The 20,785-nt window shown below is 42.2% G+C and overlaps 2 protein-coding genes across 2 annotated transcripts in view; one reads left to right on the forward strand and one right to left on the reverse strand.

The window, feature by feature from the left end:
• The window catches only part of tspan15 (tetraspanin 15), a 29,450-nt gene extending 19,506 nt beyond the window's left edge, over positions 1-9,944 (reverse strand). The window contains exons 1-3 of the mRNA XM_041942399.1: positions 9,792-9,944; positions 1,694-1,879; positions 1,043-1,117 (exon numbers count right to left, since the gene is read on the reverse strand). Of these exons, the coding sequence (XP_041798333.1) occupies positions 1,043-1,117; positions 1,694-1,879; positions 9,792-9,881 (351 nt within the window). The 5' untranslated portion in view covers positions 9,882-9,944. The remainder of the gene's footprint in view (positions 1-1,042; positions 1,118-1,693; positions 1,880-9,791) is intronic.
• Positions 9,945-14,388: 4,444 nt separating this feature from the next.
• On the forward strand, positions 14,389-19,296 carry tacr2 (tachykinin receptor 2). The gene is made up of 7 exons (XM_041936969.1): positions 14,389-14,523; positions 15,150-15,445; positions 17,665-17,859; positions 18,013-18,163; positions 18,257-18,376; positions 18,463-18,539; positions 18,620-19,296. Exons 1-7 carry the CDS (start codon positions 14,389-14,391, stop codon positions 18,954-18,956), a joined length of 1,311 nt encoding a protein of 436 aa, XP_041792903.1. The 3' UTR covers positions 18,957-19,296.
• Positions 19,297-20,785: the final 1,489 nt, after the last annotated feature.

Genomic DNA, 20,785 nt, shown 5'->3' on the forward strand with positions numbered 1-20,785 from the left:
TCTCTGAAAAAAGCTGACGCGGCTGTTTCAAGATGCACAATAGGGGGCACTTGAACAAAAATGGGCTCCATGGTCGAGTCGCCGGAAGAAAGCCCTTTCTACGCAAATGCCACAAAGCATCTCACTTACAATATGCCAACAGCACAGAGACAAGCCTCAAAACTTCTGGAACAAAGTCATTTGGAGTGATGAGACCAAAATTGAACTTTTTGGCCAAAACCATCAACGCTACATTTGGAGAGGAGTAAACAAGGCCTATAATGAGAAGAACACAATCACTATTTTGAAATACAGAGGTGGATCGCTGACGTTTTGGGGATGTGTGAGCTACAGAGGCACAGGAAACTCTGTAAAAATTGATGGCAAGATGAACGCAGCGTGTTATCACAAAATACTGGAGGAAAACTTTCACTCATCCTCCCAGAAGCTGCGCATGGGACGTACTTGGATGTTCCAACATGACAACGATCCAAAGCACAAGGCCAAGTCTACCTGTCAGTGGCTACAACAGCATAAAGTAAAGGTTCTGGAGGGGCCACCTCAGTCTCCTGACCTCAATATCATGCGCCACTCTGGGGAGATCTCAAACATGCAGTTCATGCAAGGCAGCCCAAGAATTTACAGGAGCTGGAGGCTTTTTACCAAGAAGAATGGGCAGCTTTACCATCTGACAAAATAAAGACCCTCATCTACAACTACCACAAAAGACTTCAAGCTGTCATTGATGTTAAGGGGGGAATACACTGTATTAAGAACTGGGGCATGTAAACTTTTGATCAGGGTCATTTGAGTAGTTTCTGTTATCAATATGATTTAATGAGAGTAAATACAGTTGTTTCACAATAAATGGCTTCACCCAACCACTTACCATGCATGAAAGAAAGGTTTTTGTGTTATCATTCATTTGCTATGAAAAATGACCAAGAAATCATAAATTCTGCCAGGGTATGTAAACTTATTAGCACAACTGTATATATATACATACAGTATATTTAGCAGGAGCTAAAATTCTCTGCTGTCAGCTTACGGATCAACAGCTCACCTGGTTGCGGAACACCAACGCCAATATTCCTCCCAGCAGCTCCAGGATCAGACACACGGTCAGGGTGTACATGAACTGTGACCCAACAGACAATAGAGAGGAAGAGCGGTTATACACTTCAGATTTCAGGATTTATCTGCACCGCTGGACGCAAGTATGTGTCGCAGGCGCATCACATTTTCAAATATTCCTCATCCTGAGATGTGCTTCATTTTCATCAGATGTTGCTGCAGTTCTTTGGTCTTGCATTTGTAAAAGTGTCTGCCTTTATTTTCTCAACCACCTTCCATTTGAACGCCTGCATTTGTTTTAGCACATGAGGGAAGAACAACACGCCCGCCATATCTTGAATCACTAATATACTGTTTCATTACAACTGAGTTGCTGGAAAACAGGTTTTGTAGTGTTTAAAAGGGATTTGTTGTTTCAAATAGAGGTAAATATTAACACACTGGTTCATTACTAACGCTTCGTAAATATGAAAGTAAACACAGTGAAAGCTTGATGCATTTTTCAATGCAACTGTGTCATTACAAAAAAAAACTACAAACAAATACTACTACTAACATTTACAGACACATCCTGAGCATCCCAGCAACCACTTTGTTGTGTAAAAAAGATAAATTACCCGGCGCTCAGCACACCACTCACCACTTTCAGCAGGGTTAGATTATCCCTCAGCGAAGCCAAGACTCCAATGAACGAAACAATAAACATGACGATCCCCAGGAGGATCAGAATTATAGCTGGGGCCAAAAACACTCCATCCAGTGTCTTGTAGCGTTGTCTCTCCACCTCAGCATAGATGCCAATGGCCAGGATGAAGCCGCCGATCAACTGGAAACACAACGAGAAGCAGTCAGGACGAGTTAGTTCACTAATTCAGGCTCCCCTCAGCATTGTCATTGTGAGCATGTTAGCATGCTGACTTTAGCATTTAGCTCAAAGCACCACTGTGCTGAAGGAAAGCCTCACAGAGCCTCTAACACAGTATTCATGTGGGACTAATATTACCTGGGGATCTCTAGTAATTTGTAATAATTGTGGAGGTGGTCCGTGATCTTAATCCTGTGCACATCTGCCATGTCTAATATTTGCAAAGTAAAAATGCAAATGACCTGCAAACACAGCGATCAAATGATAATATTTCGTCCCATGCATCCCTGTGATTTGGTGTTGTATTTTTTTGAACATCTGTTATTTGCTGTCAGCCACAAAGCATCCACTTCTTCATCTAAATGAGCTGCAAATGTGTACTTATGCTTGCAGCGCAGTTGGTGAAACAACTCAGACACTCTGCTCCTGAAACGCTGATGTTATTCAGAGCCTTGACATCATATCCAGGTGACAACTCAAACAGTAAATTTGAGTTAAACACAGACGTTGCTCATCCAATTTGAATGCGAATGGGGCTTTAGCTTTTGTTTAATCTTCAGTGGACCAAATCTAACTAATCAAAAAGTGACGTTCCTAAGCATTGGCCTAGGATCTCTAGGAAACTAGAGATGCAGCCACTTAGTGTCTAATTATAATCTACATCACCTGCCGGAAGTGGACTGCAATAACAGTAACAACACAGACAGACAGACAGACAGACAGACAGACAGACAGACAGACGCACGCACGCACGCACGCACGCACGCACGCACACACACACACACACGCGCACACACGCACCTCTCTACCACTGTGTTTTTGTGATTCTTTATCTTTTGATCCTGCAGTTCATGTACACATTCATTCTTTGTTTTGTTTCTTACAGACTCATCTCGATCAGAGACGTACGATGCTGGATTTTTTTTTCCTGCATCCTTTGGTCCAGAGGTGCATAAAAATAGACAGATCCCCAGTGTATCATAGAAATACAGAGTGATGACAGGAAGCACAGGACCTTCTTGATGACAGTTTATTTACACCACAACAACATCATCATCATCAAAACACAACATCAACAACATCGCATCACAACAGGTGAAAACTATGTTTTTGTGTGGAAACTTGTCTAGAAAGAACAATTTAGATATTCTGAGTGTTCTAAAATGTGATGAATATAATTGTAGCTATAAAGCAATTTTAATGTTTTAAAAAAATGATCTGGTTGTAAACTAAAATATACAGTCAATCAGCCCCATAATGACAGTGGCATGTATTTTGAAAGAGCAGCGAACACCAATCAGCTGCCTAATTTGGTTTCGTGATGCAGAAGTAAAAGCAGTCTCAACAGGTGCTGTACGGCTGCTAATGGACGGTAATTGCAGGCCTTCTTCTCAAACATGCATATGTACAAGTGACTACCGCAACCGCAGGTGACTGAAGGTTTAAAGTCTCCATTTAATCAGAGTGCAGGTATGTTTGAATAAACCTTCAGAAGCATAATGAGGGCTGAATAATGAGGCACTCAGTTTGAGCCAGCAACTAAAAACATGAAGAAAACCTCTGCTACAGAGCAGCTACACACAGTTCCCTGACACCACATCAAGGCTCATTTAGCCTACGTAGAAAAACTCAAATTGTTAATTTGATCCATCCTCAAAAGGTCAGTTTAATTAGATTATAAGAAACTTTTCATTTAAGTCCACAATCTACCAACTGTTCCCACTGACCTTGTTAACACCGACAGGAGTTCAGACTTGAGCTCACTGCAGAATGAGAGAGGAACAGCCGACTGAGACAGAAGCTGCATTCTTCAGTCAAAAACAATTAGCAGACCATGCTGGCCAGAGTTTTCAACCTTCCTTAACTAATCTGCATGTCTTCACTGTCACATCAGCATACATCAAAGCTGCAACTACAATATGCAGGGAATTAGCATCTGGAAGCAGCTAATTATGTAATCAGCGACTGTCCGTGCCTCACAGGGACATTATACTAGTGAAGAAAAGCTTAAGAGGTCAGTTCACCCACATTACAAATGATAAAATATTCACATCCATTCAGCCCTAATATTATCTAACCATGCAGAAAGTCCTGGATGGAAATATATGATATATCTGCTGCCAACCCAAAACAATACAGAAAGGAATCAAATTAAAATGTGTGGTGCTCAAAACATTGCAAACAATGTCCTGGTTACTCACGATAATCCAAACACTTTGCAGAGAACTGTTTTAATTTAAACTGCTTTGTATGAGAGAAAAAAATGACGAGTTTGGATAACGGACTGATCACTAATTAAACAGTCCATCCATCAGCAGCACAGCAGGTGACACACAGACTGCTAAAATGAGCTGATAAAGCTATGAGATGTCTGTTAACCACCATGTGAAGCGAATTATCAACAGGCCTTGCACTCACACGTTCAGGTCTCATGACAGTTTGCTTCATCGTGCACTGTTGAGGGTGACAGTGGTACTGGAAGGAGGCGTCAGACTCAAAATGCAAAAAAAAAAGAGAAAATTCTGGCAAAGCAGGAGTTGGCAACAGCTTTACATTCTCCCTGTTAATGTGCACTAAAAACTGAGGCAGAAAATGAACACATGACGTAGCATAAGCGAAATGACCGAGTCTATCCCTACAATGAGCTCCTGGCAAAGCTAAAATTATAAAGGCCACACAGATTCAATTTCAGCTAAAGAGCTCATGAGCTAATGTAGGCCTGTAATGTGATCAGGCAGCAAAGGCAATAACTGGCCAAACACCAATGACCCATTTATAGGAACATTCATTATTTTTTTCATCCTTTATACATTCAGGTGGGGTCAATCACACATCTGCTCTGTGCATCCGCCTGGAAGCCTCTGAACACAACACAGCACTAGCACTGGGGCTTGTGCTCCTTTCTCAGGTGAGGAAAGGAGGAAAACAGGTTTCCGTTAAATGAAAACTGTGATTTATTACAACTTGGATTTTATTTTTACAGTTCAGGCAATCTGTTTTTATGGTAATGACTGGCATTGTACACAGGGAAGTAAATGCTCAGATCTGGGAACACAGAGACAAATCCAGCAGCCAAGAGGCGACTGACAGGTGGTCAGACGGGATGTAAACAGTCCTTCCTCTGACTACTGGCTAAGCTAAACGTTGATGTCACAAAGACAATGCTGGCATGCTGACGTTGGGCAGGTGTAATGTTTGCCATGTTCACCATCTTGGCTTGAAAATAATTCAAAGGCGGTGTCAGCCTTATTAATTCAGCCTCGAATTTTCCCTGAAGCAAAGATGACTTCCAGGAAAACACACACACACACACACACACACACACACACACACACACACACACACACCTTAGCTCTGGGTTTGTTGTTAATTGCAGTCTGCCTCAACACGATCTATCTTCAGGCTTCCAACATTAAGACAGACGATATGTCAAAGAGGTAAAGGATGGAAGGAAGGAAAAAAGAGTGTTTATAATCCACCATGATCTCTTTTCCTTACAAGTCCCTGCTTACTGTCTGTCACGGTATCTCAGTGCTGGCTGGTCGCCTGCCCGCTCCACGCTCCCTTACATTCAGCCAACAGGAGAGGAGGGCACTCTGAGCAATAAACAGAGCAACTCTGAATTTCTTTGTAAAGTCGACCATGAGTGATTGTCTTCACAAAGAGTTCACAAATCAAGTTTGCTTGTGTAAACAAACCACCAAAATAACGGAGATAATATAATAACACAGACAGTGCTGTGTTTATCTGCCTGCACTTAGCAGCAGATGAGTTAGTGACAATATCAGGGCATTAGGCCAAGGTTTAGTTGTTTTATATAACCTATTACACTCTGTTCAAACAGCTTCACCGTGCTATTAGTGTGCTTGACTAACTGCTGGAGGGGCGGACGGTGCTGTGCTGAAACTCAAAGGAAGCTCTGAAGCCTGGCGACAAGCCGCAAACACGGGACAAAAATGCACTTACATGAAGACTTCCTGTAGGACTGTGACGTCCTTCAAAGGACTCTTACTGGTAAACAAGAGTAATTGATATAATACTAGATAATCATCAACAATTATTTATAAATAATAATTAAAATTAAATATTAAATATGCATTGAAATGATGGCCTTGAAGTAGAAATCCACTAACACAAACTAATGTATGTGTAGCGAGAGCGCAGCACTAGCAATGATGGTCAAAGTGAGACAAATAACCGCAGAAGAGGGCTGACCAATCAGAGCTCCCTTTACCTCCAGTTGGAGATTATTTCTTTTTCAGGTACCTTTCAGGTACCTTCACACTTTATTGGGGAGGCGTAAAGCAGTAGACAAATAACATATGAGAAGAAACAGGGTGGAGGGACATTAGTATTTAACAGATAGTTAAATTGTAGACGACCTTCATGCCATTTTGTAGCCACATTGGCTCCACAGATACAATGTAGATCTATCCATTGGTCTGTCCACCACATTGAAATATCTCAACTCAAACTGCTAATATTACTGTTTCCTGCTCCTGCTAGTCCCATCAGCCTCAGCATGTAATTAACGTGTCAACTAAGATGATGAACACAACACACACACACACGGTGGGACAAGGGAGTTCATGCACTTGGGGACTTATTTAAAGATATTGATGATGTTGATATTTGATATTCCCAAAGAACATTTCTTCAGATGTCTGCCAATGAGCCGCTTTATTTTTTCTACCTCCTTTTCTGCTAACCTCCCTCGTAGTTATGCAGAGAAATTCATCTTGGAGCCTCAAACTGGAAAACATTTTCTGTCAATCATTTTATTCACTACTCGGTTCCTCTGACACAGACAAGTTGACAAAAATTTGTTGTAAATAAGAACAAGACTTCCATGTTTACATGAAACACACTGAGGGAATTCTTCACAGGCTGCTTATCAGCCCTGTTACCTTAAATAAATCGCTCCAGTTCTCCTCTATGGATTACATCCTCCTGCATGCATGCATGCAAGTGCCACTCTGACAGGGGGGCATGTTTCCAGTGCTTCTGGGAGTGTAAATCAATTTCCACCTTTTGGTCATTCATTTCCAAGGTGATCACTGGGATATTCAAAATAAAAAAAAAAAAAAACAGGTTGGGACAGAGGCAAAAAAAGACTGGATGAACACTGAACCCCGACATTAAATCTGCTAAACACCAGCATGTTAGCATTGTCCCTGCCTGTTAGCATGCTGACATTAATGTTTAAAACACTACGTTCCAACTCTGCTATGCCAATCAGATGCACTGCTTATAATGCATCACATCACCACACACACGAGCACAACAACTTATCCAGGATGACTTTCACACACTGTAAAACGTGACCTTTGGAATAATCGTCTTTTGGTTTCAGTGTTTGTCAGCGTCTGATCATACACTATAAAGCCACATCAGATAACGTCACTTCTCCTGTAAGACCTAAATCATTTTCTACAATACGCAGGAAATAACTCAACTTCTCCAGGACATTGTTCCTCTAGCATGTGCTACTTCACTTGGCTGTTTGCAGCCTCAGCAGCTGATGTCCAGCACATGGACATCCTGTCCTGTGTCCTGTGAATCAGTGTGACGAACGGGTCAGAAAAGAAGAAAAAGAAAGAGCCCATAATGCTCTAAAGCTTCTTTTCAAATGTCAGTTAATGTATGAGAAAGCAAATGTAGAGAAAATGAAACAGTGATTGATCAACAAAGACTTTCCAAAAAATCACTAACGCTGCCTCTTGTATCACAGTTTGCTGTTTCCATAACTAATTACAAGAAATGCGGGAAAATATTACTAATTTCAACATGCAGCCGACTAAAAATGTCTTTATATTACCCCACCCACACATGTTTCATGAAACTTTGTGGCAGAAAACTGTTGGTGTTGGTGATTTTAATCAAAACAGACCATTTAAATGCCGCATTTGCTACTGTCAATGTTTCCTGGAGGATGTGACAATTGGACCTAAACCGCTCTTTATTCTTCAGGAAGAGCAAAGTAAATATAACAAGTTCACCTGTTTCACGTCCCCTATCAAGGCAGCATTCATGTTCCATAATAAACCCATTACTGACTCCCCTGCTCCTCTCTGACTCACTCTCTCTGTCTATTCATGAATAAACATTTCAGAAATATCTCATGGAGGAAACAACTGAGTGATATTCTTTGTACAGCGAGTGTTGTGTCAATCAGCCATCTGTCTGCACAAATATACAATCTGCCATGTTGTCTGTGAGAGGGAGCAGCTGCGGGGTTTGACGCACAGAGACTTTATTCTTTAAAAAGCTGACATGATGGCAGCCTCCGTCGCCGCCGAGGATCTCGTTTCCATTGCTTCGACGTTATTTCAATACACTTGTTGAAACAAAGTAGCGGTCAAATTATAGCCTTTAAAATACGTAAACTGATGCAAGTAAATTATTATCATTACAGCATTTCATCCTTGTTTTTGACAGATTGCAGCATCTTAGAACATATTTTAGCACTAAACCACTTAAACTGGATTTAGACAATGCTTCCTTGCAGCTGAAGGTGTGACTGTTAGGCTGCCAAAGATCTCTACTGCCAATCAAATCTCTCCTCAGGAGACAGTTCACCTCACCCAACCCCTTAGCCGCAAACAGCAATAACTGATTTGTGTCTAGTGTGTAAATATCTAACAAATCTTACTTTTACTGAACTCTACTGACTGAAAAACAGCAGCACTTCAACCATACATTACTATCATTTCATGACTTACAAGCTCCTACAATCATCATTTAAAATACAGTGATGAGCATCAAATCGGTCGACGGGTGTCTTTTAAAGGCCGTTCTTCTCTCAAACTGAGAATCCATCTTGCCAGGCTTCAAGTTAATTTGCCCGTGGCCAAACCACAGTGGTTCGGACCAATCAGCATCCTTTGAGGAAACTACTGGCTTCAGCAAGAGTCCTTCTACGTCATATGGTTCATTGATCTGATTGGACAAACCATCTGTCAACCAATCACCTGTATTTATTTTAAAGACTTGCCCTTTTCCAAACGTTTCCATGGATGATTTCCCAGATGGTTCTGTGTAACAAACCATCCGACCTGTCAGCTCAGTTCTTTTATCCTCCACAAAACACTTTTTAATAATTTTATTAAGTACCTGTACACTATGACTGCCATTCTGGAGCAAGTGAGCATGTACAGTGGACTCCCACTATGGTCTGAGATCACAGTGTGGAAGTATTTAACTATAAAAAAAGAAGTAAAGCCTTTTACCAGAGGTTGTTTTCTATCTGTACAATACAATTACTGCACCAACTCTGTCATTTAGAGCAATCATTTACTGAAAACATGAGGCTGATGTGTCCTGTGGTGGCCCACACATGACTTATGCTGTGGGCCAGTCTGACCACAGCAGGACACAACAAAAATACACATGCAGCTTGTGGAATTTCCGAGAAACCCCCTCCCAACAAGCTCCTGAATGTGCTGTTCCTCTTTTCTTTTTCTCTTTATCTGCTCTGTCGGCGTGTTTACCCAGCACGGATCGGCCAGGTAAGAGTAGGGTAAAGGTGCACGGGGGAGGGTGTGGCCACGTTGTAACAGACAGACGGTTATCCAAGTCGCCAGCCCGCAGATCAACTACTCCACAGGTACAACACCTGTCGCTGCACAGCTGCAGATCAACAAACTGGACGATGCAATGCCAAGTATCTCTGCCTTTTTCTCGCCATAACAAAACCTCTTCTTTTTTTCCCTACGGAGATCAACAACATACACAGCCCCAGCTGAAACACACACACACACTAACACACACACACACACACACACACACACCCTGTCTACCCCCTGAAGCCTGGACATGGCGCAAACAAAGCGCACGCTCCTGTTTAATAAACGATAATAATGACGCTACTCACCCAAAAGACGATGGCGTAGGCGAACAGGATGAACTTGAGGAAGATGTAGGAGAACCTGTGACAGTAGCGGATCTCTTCGTTGTTGGACATCGTGTCTGGTTGAGGACAGTTGACTTCAGCGGCTCTCTGCGCTGTTGACAGCTCACTTCCGCGTTGTCATCGTCGCCACACCTGGGAGCGCACGTTTGCGTGATGGATGCATCATTTAAATGGATGTTTTTTTGAGTGATTTTATTTTTTAGAAGGTATTAGTTTATGTTTTTCCCATTATTTTTGCTCATATTTTTATTTGTATATTTAATTATGTATATGTTTAAATCAAATTGTTTCTATCATTGTATTGCTGAGGAAATTAAAAAATGAAGGGGATCGGATTAAAACACTGAGATTTCTGTGTCGGATGATTGATGGGTTACGTGCCAAACTCCGTCTGTTTAGGGGCGTATCCAGAAATTATGGGCACGGTGTACTTCCTGCTCTTTTCCTCTATTTGACCAGGTAGGAATCTCAATGAGATTAGGTCAGGAAGCCCTTTCCAAGAGAGTTTCGGCCAAGAAGACAAGCATAAAAAAAGTTTCAGTTTGTATTGCATGTAGACACTAAGTGATGCTTTTAAAAATGTATTTATCTTTGTACAAATACCAGCGGACCTGTGTTGCCGGTGAATATTTGTGTGTCAGATGCTGATACATTGATTTAAAAATGGCTGATTCTCAGCTAGAACATGGTGAAATGTGTGACAGTGGCAGGAACAGCAATGGCAAACACAATTTTATCTCTGTTTTTTTTAAGCACAATCTTTAAAGTTTTCTTTGGTCTAATGTAGCAGCTAAATAGCACATGATGTATTACACAATAACTCAAAACATATAACTCTTCCCCCTGGTGGTAAAGTACAGCATAGAGATTTGGCATTGGACACCCCTGCTGTGTTTCGTCAGGGGCTGGATCCCGACTGCTGAATTTACTAATACTGATACAAAGCTTAGAAATATAAAGTTGAAAAAAACATAAATAAAAACATAAATAGTAACTTTCTGTCTGCACATCACCAGAAAAAATTGTGAATTTGAGGAGGTTTTACACCAAAAGACTACCCTCGAGACGCTCATGCAAAGAGTGTGAACCATTTATGGATATAGTGGACCACAAAAGACATTTTAGCACCCAGATACACCAAAAACAACAGGTAGCCATCTTTGAGCAGTCTGTGCATCGCCCTGAGTGTACAGAGTGCGTCCGGCACCACTGGCTCTGGTTGACCCTTATCAGCAGCCGTTCAGCTGATAAAGCATGTTGAGTCTCAGACGGAGCTGCATGAGCGGCTGTTCAGTGAAGTGAATTACTATTTTCGCCCTGTGAGTTTTTTTTTTTAATTCATCATGCCTTTTCTTATCTTTGTCCATAAGCAAAAGACCTTGAGCTGAGACCAACCATGTGAAGTAAAGTCAAGCAAGCCTGGACAGTTTCAGGTTTTATCAGACATATTCTTTATTTGTATTCTGAGACCGAATTACATTGACTTTGAGATGAAAATGATCGATTCTGTTAGCCTTTCAGTGAGGTTTTTGTACTTGGCACACAGACCGGTGACTCTTTATTAGTATGTGTGAAACGTTCATGCTTGTCAGATTCAGTCTTTGAGATGTCTTCAGGTGCAACATTTAACACATGATGCAGTGTGAGTTGATGCTTCCATCTGTCTATGTCTGCTTGTTTCAGGCCAGACAGGATCTGGTTCATCCCTTCCTCATTAGTTGAGCTGTTATTCGTCCCTCCACGGTGCCTCAGGCTCATATTCACCCAAGAGACCAGACTTACTATGTACAGTCACACCAGCTCGGTTGAAACTTTTCTTTCCCCTGCCTGTACCCTTCAACACGCCCTTCACCAGGCCCTGCTGGCCAATAAGGATCTGTGAGCATGTGAAAGTACACATATGCAGTGCATACTGTACACACACAACAGAGAAAAGAGAGAGTTCAGCTGAAGTCAACAGGCTTTCCCTCTGTCCGTTCTTTCACACACACACACACACACACACACACACACACACACACACAGTAGATTTTCTCTGAGATGGAGGAGGGAACGGCAAGAGCACAAATGTGAGGAATGACGGACAACAAACAGGTGAGAACAAAAGCAACAGACACCACAAAAAAGACAGAATGAGAGGCATGGACACTATTACACACTTAAAAGCACAAAGCCAATGTATCACCGACCACCTGAAGAACACAAAATAACTGTGAGGATCAGAATTTCTGCAAATGCAAACATGGTAAAAGTACAGCAAGTGTGCATGTGTGTCTTTGTGACGATTGAAAACTACTAGTCATGCTATATATGTCTTTAAAACATACATACATGCAGTGCACGTATTTGAAGAAATACCAGGAGAATACAAAGACACTGACTGAGTGCCTTCTGTTTATGCCCTTTTATATCCACTCAAATCTTAACACTTTTGTTTATGTTCACAGTTTTAAACCAGCAGGACATAAACACTGACTCATGCAGTCTCAGGGGGGGCTTTAAGTGTTTTGTCATGTTTCAGATGCCACAGCTCTAACTTGATGTAGACAGGAGAGGTTCTTTGACATGTTTAACTGCCAGTAATTTCAAACACAGAGCTGTACATTGCAAGTTCTTCAGCACTGGTGATCAGCCCCATTTTTAACTCTGCACCCCCTCAGTTCATCCCAGATAAATGCTCAATCTGTGAGAGCCAGGGAAGCAGTTAGTTAAGCCGTCAGAAATGTCACGTAGTTCTTCTTCACTGAGAAACAGGGCTTATTAAATGAGTGGGATCAGCACAGAAATGACAGTCAATGATGCAAGGACAAAAAACCCAGGAACACAGAGAAACAGGGATCCTCCATTAGCCCTAAAAGAGAAAGATGGATTCATCGCAGAAAATTCACCCTCAGGAGGATCATCTTCCTCAATCCTGAGAGGTTTCAGATGACTGAATGTGTGTTACAGAAATTACACTGTGTTGGAGGCATGTAGACCTAACACAACCGCTGCAAGAACATTCCCTACTGGACCGCAGGTGTTTCAGTGTAAAACTCCAAGAGATTGTAATTAGTATTCACGGAAGGTTATGCTCCATTAAAGAAGGATTTTAATGAGGAAGTGGTGATTTCAGATGCATCTACGTCCACACGCATAATGAAAACCAGTGAAAAATCAAAGCTCCAGAGAGCTCACCTTCTGTCCGGCCCTGCAAACATTGCACATCATCATCATCACCTCGTCTCCGTGCATCTTCTTTACCGTGTCAAACAGAAAGAGAGGACGATGGGTCATGAGTTGGTAGAGATGGCTGCAGAGATAACAGGCAGCAGTAGAGACTGGGGATGTACCTCTCACTTCTTAACCATTCTTTATGTAGCTTAGCTTCTATGCAGCAGTCAGCCTTTCTCCTCTCAGCATCTTGATGATTTGCTCTTTGTTTCACACACAGGCACACACACACACACGCATCTTGCTTTCTTGAAAGTTGCATTAATGCACAGCCAACACAAGCCTTCAACTGAAGCCACTTCTCTCACATTCATTCTCTCTCTCTCTCTCTCTCTCTCTGTCTGTCTGTCTCTTGGCTTGAGTTGGTGCAGCTCCACGCGCACAGTCGCGTGGCTGCCTGCCTCTCAGCAGCTTGTACTGTAATCACCTTGTTACACATTCCAGGAGAGTGAGAGAGAGAGAGAGAGAGACAGACAGGGAGAGAGAGAGAGAGAGAGAGAGAGAGAGAGAGTATCTTCATGGATTATTGGATGGACCTAGTTGTCCATTACGCAGCAGGACTCTAATTTTTTGGACATTATTAGCGATGGATCGGACGAACTGATGTCGAAACTGACAACAAGTGCCTGATCAGAGAGGTAAGACAGATGAAAGTAATGATGTGACAGAGATTTTGTGGGGGGGTTTTGTAGAGAACATATTTCCTGCAGCTTACTGTAGCCAAAGAAACACGTCTCCACGTCTGCCAAGTGTCCTGGCCGTATGCCAGTCCGTGTGCATGAATTTTGTATTAATAACAGTTATTAGAACATCGTTTCAGTCGATCAGTTAGCTTTATTTAACGCACAAGGAAATGTTTTATCAAAACTATGGTGCGCTACTGAGATTAGACTATTAGCACACAGTGGAACTTGCCACCATAGTGATATAATGTATGATTATTAACTCAGGCGTCAAATGCGCTCAAAGTGTAATTTAACACTTGGTATGATCTGATCAGATCTGAAATGCATTCTTTCAGTGTTCCATAACTCTAAATTCAAGCTCCGCCAACGAATAGGCTGCAGCTGGGAGTGTACAACATCTTATTTATGCTGTGGGACATTTTTCCAAATGCAGCTGACTCAAATATCTTTAAGAAGAAAATGGAAAGGTGGAAGATCGTAAGAGGTTAAATGACCTAATGCATAGAGATAAAACATTTTCATGTTTGTGGAATTTGACTGAAAATCAAAGGGAATCTTTAACTATTTCAATACTAACTAATGACGGATCGTTATGCCACATTACGCATGACGCATAGCGCACGCACACTTCTAAAGTTTCTGTCTGCAGGGTGAACATCATGGACGCCGAGAGTCTTGTTCGGCACATTGAACGAGACATGGAGGCCACTTCATTCCCGTTATCAGTGACCGACGACTGGTTGGAGGACGGAAACGAGACGACTGGGAATCAGTTCCAGCAGCCCGACTGGCAGGTGGGAGAATACCGCGAGACGAGAAAATCAGAGCCGGCTCAGCAGATCTGGGAAGCGTTCAGAGGAAACTTTGATGGAAGAAAAATGTGACAAAATGAATGAAAGAGAGAACTGGAGTATTCAAGTTCTTTGATAAAACCTGTTATCAATAGTGTCTTTGAAAAAGGTGGAGATGGTCCTCAGAATGTCTGGATTATTTTCTATGTGATGTACATGAAGGGTTAACCAAACAAGGCTCACAAAAGAAGCATTTTGGGGAGACTGACATCACACTAATATTATTTTTCAGTTAATATGGTCTTTATTTCTGTTCTTTACTCTTTTGATTGTTCTGCTGCCCAACTATATTTATTGATTTACCTTTATTAACTTTATTTATTTCCCCTCTCTCCTCTCCTCTCCTCTCCTCTCCTCCCATGTTTTCTCTAATCTCTTCCTCTCCTCTCCTCTCCTCTCCTCCCATGTTTTCTCTAATCTCTTCCTCTCCTCTCCTCTCCTCTCTTCCTCTCGTCTCGTCTCGTCTCCACTTCCTCTCCTCTCCTCTCCTCTCCTCTCCTCTCTGCTTTCCTCTCCTCTCCTCTCCTCTCCTCTCCTCTCCTCTCCTCTCCTCTCCTCTCCTCTCTCAGGTGGCTCTGTGGGCTATAGCCTACTCCCTCATCATCCTGGTGTCCATCACCGGGAATGTCACAGTGATCTGGATTATTCTCGCTCACAGGCGCATGAGGACTGTAACCAACTACTTCATTGTCAACCTGGCCTTCTCTGATGTTTCCATGGCAACCTTCAACACTCTTTTTAACTTCGTCTATGCGCTTCACAACGACTGGTACTTTGGCCTGGGCTACTGCCGATTTCAGAACTTCTTCCCCATCACGGCCATGTTTTCATCAATATACTCGATGGCTGCCATCGCGGTGGACAGGTGAGAAAGCTCTCTTACAACCTGAGACCATATTAAGACTAATTTGAACTATTTAATGTTTCTCAAGGGAGAATTACATCTCATCCAAATCGCCTTTAAAATGAACAGCACCTAAGAAACTGTTCTGTAGCAGCTATTAGACACTAATGGGATGACTGATCCTCATCTCCTGCAGCACCCCATTTAGGAGCTGCATTATGCAAACAGTCAAAAAGGGATGGAACACCACTTACTGAACCAGTCAACTCAGCAGTACAGAAACCTTAAGGACAATGTAGGAAACCCAACCTTAAGTACCACATTACTACACCACATGCAGCAACATTTTTCCCCAGTTAAGTCTTCGCTGATAATTTTCAGAGCTTTGTCATTTGAGGCTGAACAGCAGCCCCTTGTGAAATTTCCTTTCACTCAGACACATGACTCGATCTCATCAGCTGCATCAACTGTTCACCCAGTACAGAGGAAGATGCTGCATGAAGGAGAGATGGGTCAACAAGCAGCAGAGATACAGATGTTATTAATGCCTACCAGAGCATGAATGGTCAGTCTGTTCTTAGTCTGAAACTGCACTTAACATGCAATACATGAGGTACAAGATTATTAGGTACAATCTATTGCAATAAAATCTGACACGCTGCAATAGACATGGAATTAATGAAGCGTATGTTCAATTTGAGGCTGCGGTTAGAGGTGGTGTTTTATTAAACTGATCTGGTGTTTTTAATATTTTGTCAACCCCCATCTACAGACATGAGGGGGACAGAATGTTAATCCAGTCCAGTACAAGAACATCACTAATTATGGCCTCAAAAATGGCCATTTCAACAAAAAACTGAACATTATACGCTTCCTAAAGATGGGACCTATCGCAGGGCTGTTGTATTCAACTGCATTTAACACAGCAGCACCTGGTAAACTCATAACTGTATGTACACTGCAGTGCATTTGTTCCAGAGGAGAGGGTTTCATTGGAGCATTTCATCATTCTGTCACACCTGTATGTGCACAGGACATAGAGATGTATGATGCATGGCTCTGTGTGTGGCTCAGGACTTGATGAGGCGTGTGCTGAGATCAGAGCAGGTGTAAAATCTGCTTATAACTCGATAACTCCTCTTCATTAGTTTCCAGTTTGTGGAATCATCAGTTTCTTTATTCAGGCATTTCCTTCTGTGTCATCGGCCACAGCGGCAAGCAGAAAGCAATTAAGATAAACTGTGAAACATAATCTGCATTCATAAATCAGAACAAGGTGTTTGACTCTCTGCCACCTTCATATCAGCAATAGCGCCGACCCTAAAGGCTCTGCCTGCCTTGTAGAGGTGAGTCTGACATGGTTTAAGAGGGAGGCCGCTGGAACTGAGACTTGAGACCTGAGAGTTAGGGTTGATGTAAAAGCAAGTAAGTTTTTCATGCTGCACTGAGCTTCATTTGAGGCCAGAATACAACACAGCAGAAGACAATGAATAAGTACTTCGAAATTGCGTCTTTAATGCGATAATTTTATGCAAGTTAACACACTTATTATCCATAAAGATGAAATAAGCCCCAGGGGCACAGCCACTCAAACATATACACGCCAGTCCTGAGTAATTCAAATGAATGATTCATAGTCATTCATAGTTGATTGAAGTGGTGACAATACTGAGTAATATTCCTAAGCAATATATATACATACATGGCAATATAAATACATGGCAAAAGGGTCATGATGGATTGCCATGGTCGCCATGATTATTGCAATGGTTATAATTTTTTCTTCTTTTTAAGTATCATTCCATCTCTCTTGACACAACTTCTCCATGTCAGTCACACCAGCCATCAGTGAACAAAACTCGGCTGATACACCAGAGGACACTTTTTCTTATGATAGGGCACTTTTCTTCCACTAACATAAAGGTTCTTGTTGTCACAAATCACATATGCAAATGCAAGCCGTAGCTTTTATCCATTCATATTATATACATATTCACTGGGGTTAATTCATATCTGCTGCATTATTTAGTCATTCACAGAAATTCCATTAAATCATGATGACATATACAAATATACATAAGATATAAGTATGACTTTTAACCATTTGTGGCACAGATGTCCACACAGGTAGGAGTCTTTATGGAGTCACTCTGGTTCCCTTATGTTCCTGTGAGTGAAACATCAGATCAGACTGTGAAAAACATAGATATGAACGAGTAAACCTTGTTATCTCCTTTCAGGTACATGGCCATCATCCACCCTCTGAAGCCCCGCCTGTCGTCCACCTCTACAAAGGTTGTGATTGCCCTGATTTGGATTGTAGCCGTCTCACTGGCTTTCCCTCAGTGCTACTACAGCGTGACAAGATTTTACTACCCCAGAACCGTGTGCATGGTCGACTGGCCTGACGATTATGGAGGAACACATCAACTCAGGTGAAAGAACAAGAGTGTGTTTTTTAAATAACAAAACTAAGACAATTATCTATTCAACCCTCATGTTAGGAATCCTTTTCTAAGTATGCCATATTCTTAAATATTGCCATTGGTCGCCTCATGAGTTTGCGGGCTCTATTTTTTCCTCTGTAGTTACCAGTTTGCAGTGATTTTGCTGATCTACTTGCTCCCTCTGCTGGTGATGCTGGTGACCTACAGTTTAGTTGGCCAGTCGCTGTGGGGTGGCCACATCCCTGGAGAGGCGACAGACCACTACCACAGCCAGATAACAGCTAAGAGAAAGGTCTGTGGGCTTTTAATGTGTTATTATCTGACTATTATCACAATGCTCAGATAGCCACGGCTGAATTTAGCCCCTCCCTTTGATTTGCTGCAGGTGGTGAAGATGATGGTTGTCGTGGTGGTGACCTTTGCCCTGTGCTGGTTGCCCTACCACATCTACTTCATACTGGGATCATTTAACAGAGACATTTATAAACAGCAGTACATTCAACAGGTTAGCAGCAGCCTTTCTGCCTGTTATTCATTCTTTTTAGTGTGATGTATTTATTATTGGGCATCATGTTCCCCCCTGTTTTTCAGGTGTATCTGGCCATATTCTGGTTGGCGATGAGTTCGACCATGTACAACCCTATAATTTACTGCTGCCTAAACCAAAGGTAAAAGGCATATTCACGGCCAGAAAGTTCCTCCATCCCAAAACTCAAGGCAAAAAAACAATTCTCCTCTCTGTCCGCAGGTTTCGTGCTGGCTTCCGTCACGCGTTTGCTTGGTGCCCCTTCATTAAAGTGTCGGAGGAGGACAAGATGGAGCTGCAGCACACACACACCTTCAGAGTCACCATGACACGCAGCCACCACAAGGACAGCACATACGCGCACACCTCCATCAAAACAAACCACACCTTCGACTCAAGCATGGCTGTCAGCGCGGAGCTGAACGCAGAGAGAGATGCTTGCATGCAGCTTAAAAAACAGACATCACAAAAAACATGCAGCACACACAACGCACATGTGATGAAGAGGCCGGAGGATACGACACCCTCATCTGCTAAACTTATGCAGCACAACCACTGACCGCTGAAACGAATGGAGACATCCTCAAAGGGAGGGCAGCAGGGTTTGTCTGTCGCAGCAGCAGAGCCGACAGCAGCCAATAAAGACAGAGGAGAGCTGACCGGAGCAAACTACGGTGACATTCATCCCCGTGGAAAACCTTGAAGAAAAGAGTTGTTCACTGGACGTGGGACCATTTACCTTTTCTGTTGAAGAGGAATATGAATGAATGTGAATATCAAGCTGATGGATGTTTTGCTTTTGTGAAAACATAGCTTGAAGTGGAAGAAACTACGTCTGTGTATGCTGTTAGTCTGGAGATAAATCCATCCACCATTCATGTCTTTTACTTAAGCACTTCCTCCGCCCTCCAGCTTCTCCATCACTCCCCCCATCATTGACACTTTTTCTTTACTTTTTCCTCTTTTCCTTTGTAAAGCTGTGAACTGTGGCAGCTACATTCATACAGCTCAAGTATCTCATGCAAGAGGATTTGGCAGAATAATGTGTTAAATTCCAACTTGTTGCACATATGAAATTAACAGGAAAATCAGCCTTGAATTTATCTTATTTCACAGACTTTGCTGGCTCTCCCTCATTATTAGTTAAATAGTTAACATGCGTTACTGTACAACACTGTTCTTTTCTTTCACATCGTACGCATTCATATAGATGGTTGCTCATATTTAGTGAGTTCACTGCTTCATACAGCTGTTCTATGGTCAGTGTACAGTGGAGTCCAGACTGAAAAATCAAAGTGCTGCTTGAAGAATCTTATTTGAAATGTAACATTGTCATTTAATGAGAATATTAATGTAGAATATGCTGATTAAGTGCAAATGTAAATATGACACTTGTTGACATTGTAAATACTGTAGCCTGCTAGCTTTAACATTTTGAATGTGGAGAAAACCTTTTTATTCCTTGTGACGTTTTGACATTTAAAACACACAGAGACACATCTGTATTTGTCGTCTACACAAAAGAGCAGGTTAGATGTTTGTGGCCTGAATAAAAATCAATATAATGTTTAATAAATGTGACAGTATATGTATGTGTGCAGTGGTTGTACTCTCGTGCCCACTGGTGGGACTCAGGGGGGTGAAGTGCCCTCTGGGGATCCCCTCCAGTGGGGAAATCGCAGTGCAGTGTCATACAAGCTGTCCTATACGCTGGAAAATGTGTTGGCTTCCAGGTGCCTCTAAATGGTTAAATAGCTATTGCCTGTGTGTTGTTATTACAGAGGTGCAGTAATTATACTCTAAAATCTGAATCTCTAATAATAAAACATGAATTTTGTGTCCATTACTGTTGTCTTTACGATAAGTGTACAAAAAATACAGTCACAATTATTGTCAAGTTCTTCAGGGCTGAGGAAATGGCTGGACTTCCAATGCAGGACACAGACAAATGATCCAGGTAGATGTGGGGAGGAGCCAGCAGGCAGGTGGTGGACTGCAGCTGGGCAGACTTGGCAGGTTGAGACAAAAGGACAGACTTAGTAAGAAAGACAGACTTAGGCAAGAAAATTTGAGGGTGGACAAGAAAAAGACAAGCTGTGTGGGCAAAGTGAGGAGATCCGCATGTTGATCCTGTGGCTGGTGATTATGGATTGGCTGAAGCTGAGACGGCTGATTGGAACGAGGAGCAGGAGTAGGTGAGCCATGATTGCAGGGAGTGCCCAGTCCAGACACACACACACACACACACACACACACACACACAGAGAGAGATAGACACAAGGAGAGACTACCATGACAACGACACAAAGGGACAGTGGAGAAACACAGGGAAACACAAGGAAAGGGAGGAGGAGGCTCATCTAATGCATGAATAAATGCAGGATGTGT

This window comes from Chelmon rostratus, chromosome 1, assembly GCF_017976325.1.
Source record: "Chelmon rostratus isolate fCheRos1 chromosome 1, fCheRos1.pri, whole genome shotgun sequence".
Taxonomy (NCBI): Eukaryota; Metazoa; Chordata; class Actinopteri; order Chaetodontiformes; family Chaetodontidae; genus Chelmon; species Chelmon rostratus.

What these genes read in the sequence shown, in the direction of transcription:
- tacr2 (XM_041936969.1), top strand. Translation starts at nt 14,389, where the DNA reads ATGGACGCCGAGAGTCTTGTTCGGCACATTGAACGAGACATGGAGGCC. An exon ending in GGAGGAACACATCAACTCAG is followed by an intron (nt 17,860 to 18,012) that starts GTGAAAGAACAA and finishes TTTCCTCTGTAG; the next exon opens with TTACCAGTTTGCAGTGATTT. An exon ending in AGATAACAGCTAAGAGAAAG is followed by an intron (nt 18,164 to 18,256) that starts GTCTGTGGGCTT and finishes GATTTGCTGCAG; the next exon opens with GTGGTGAAGATGATGGTTGT.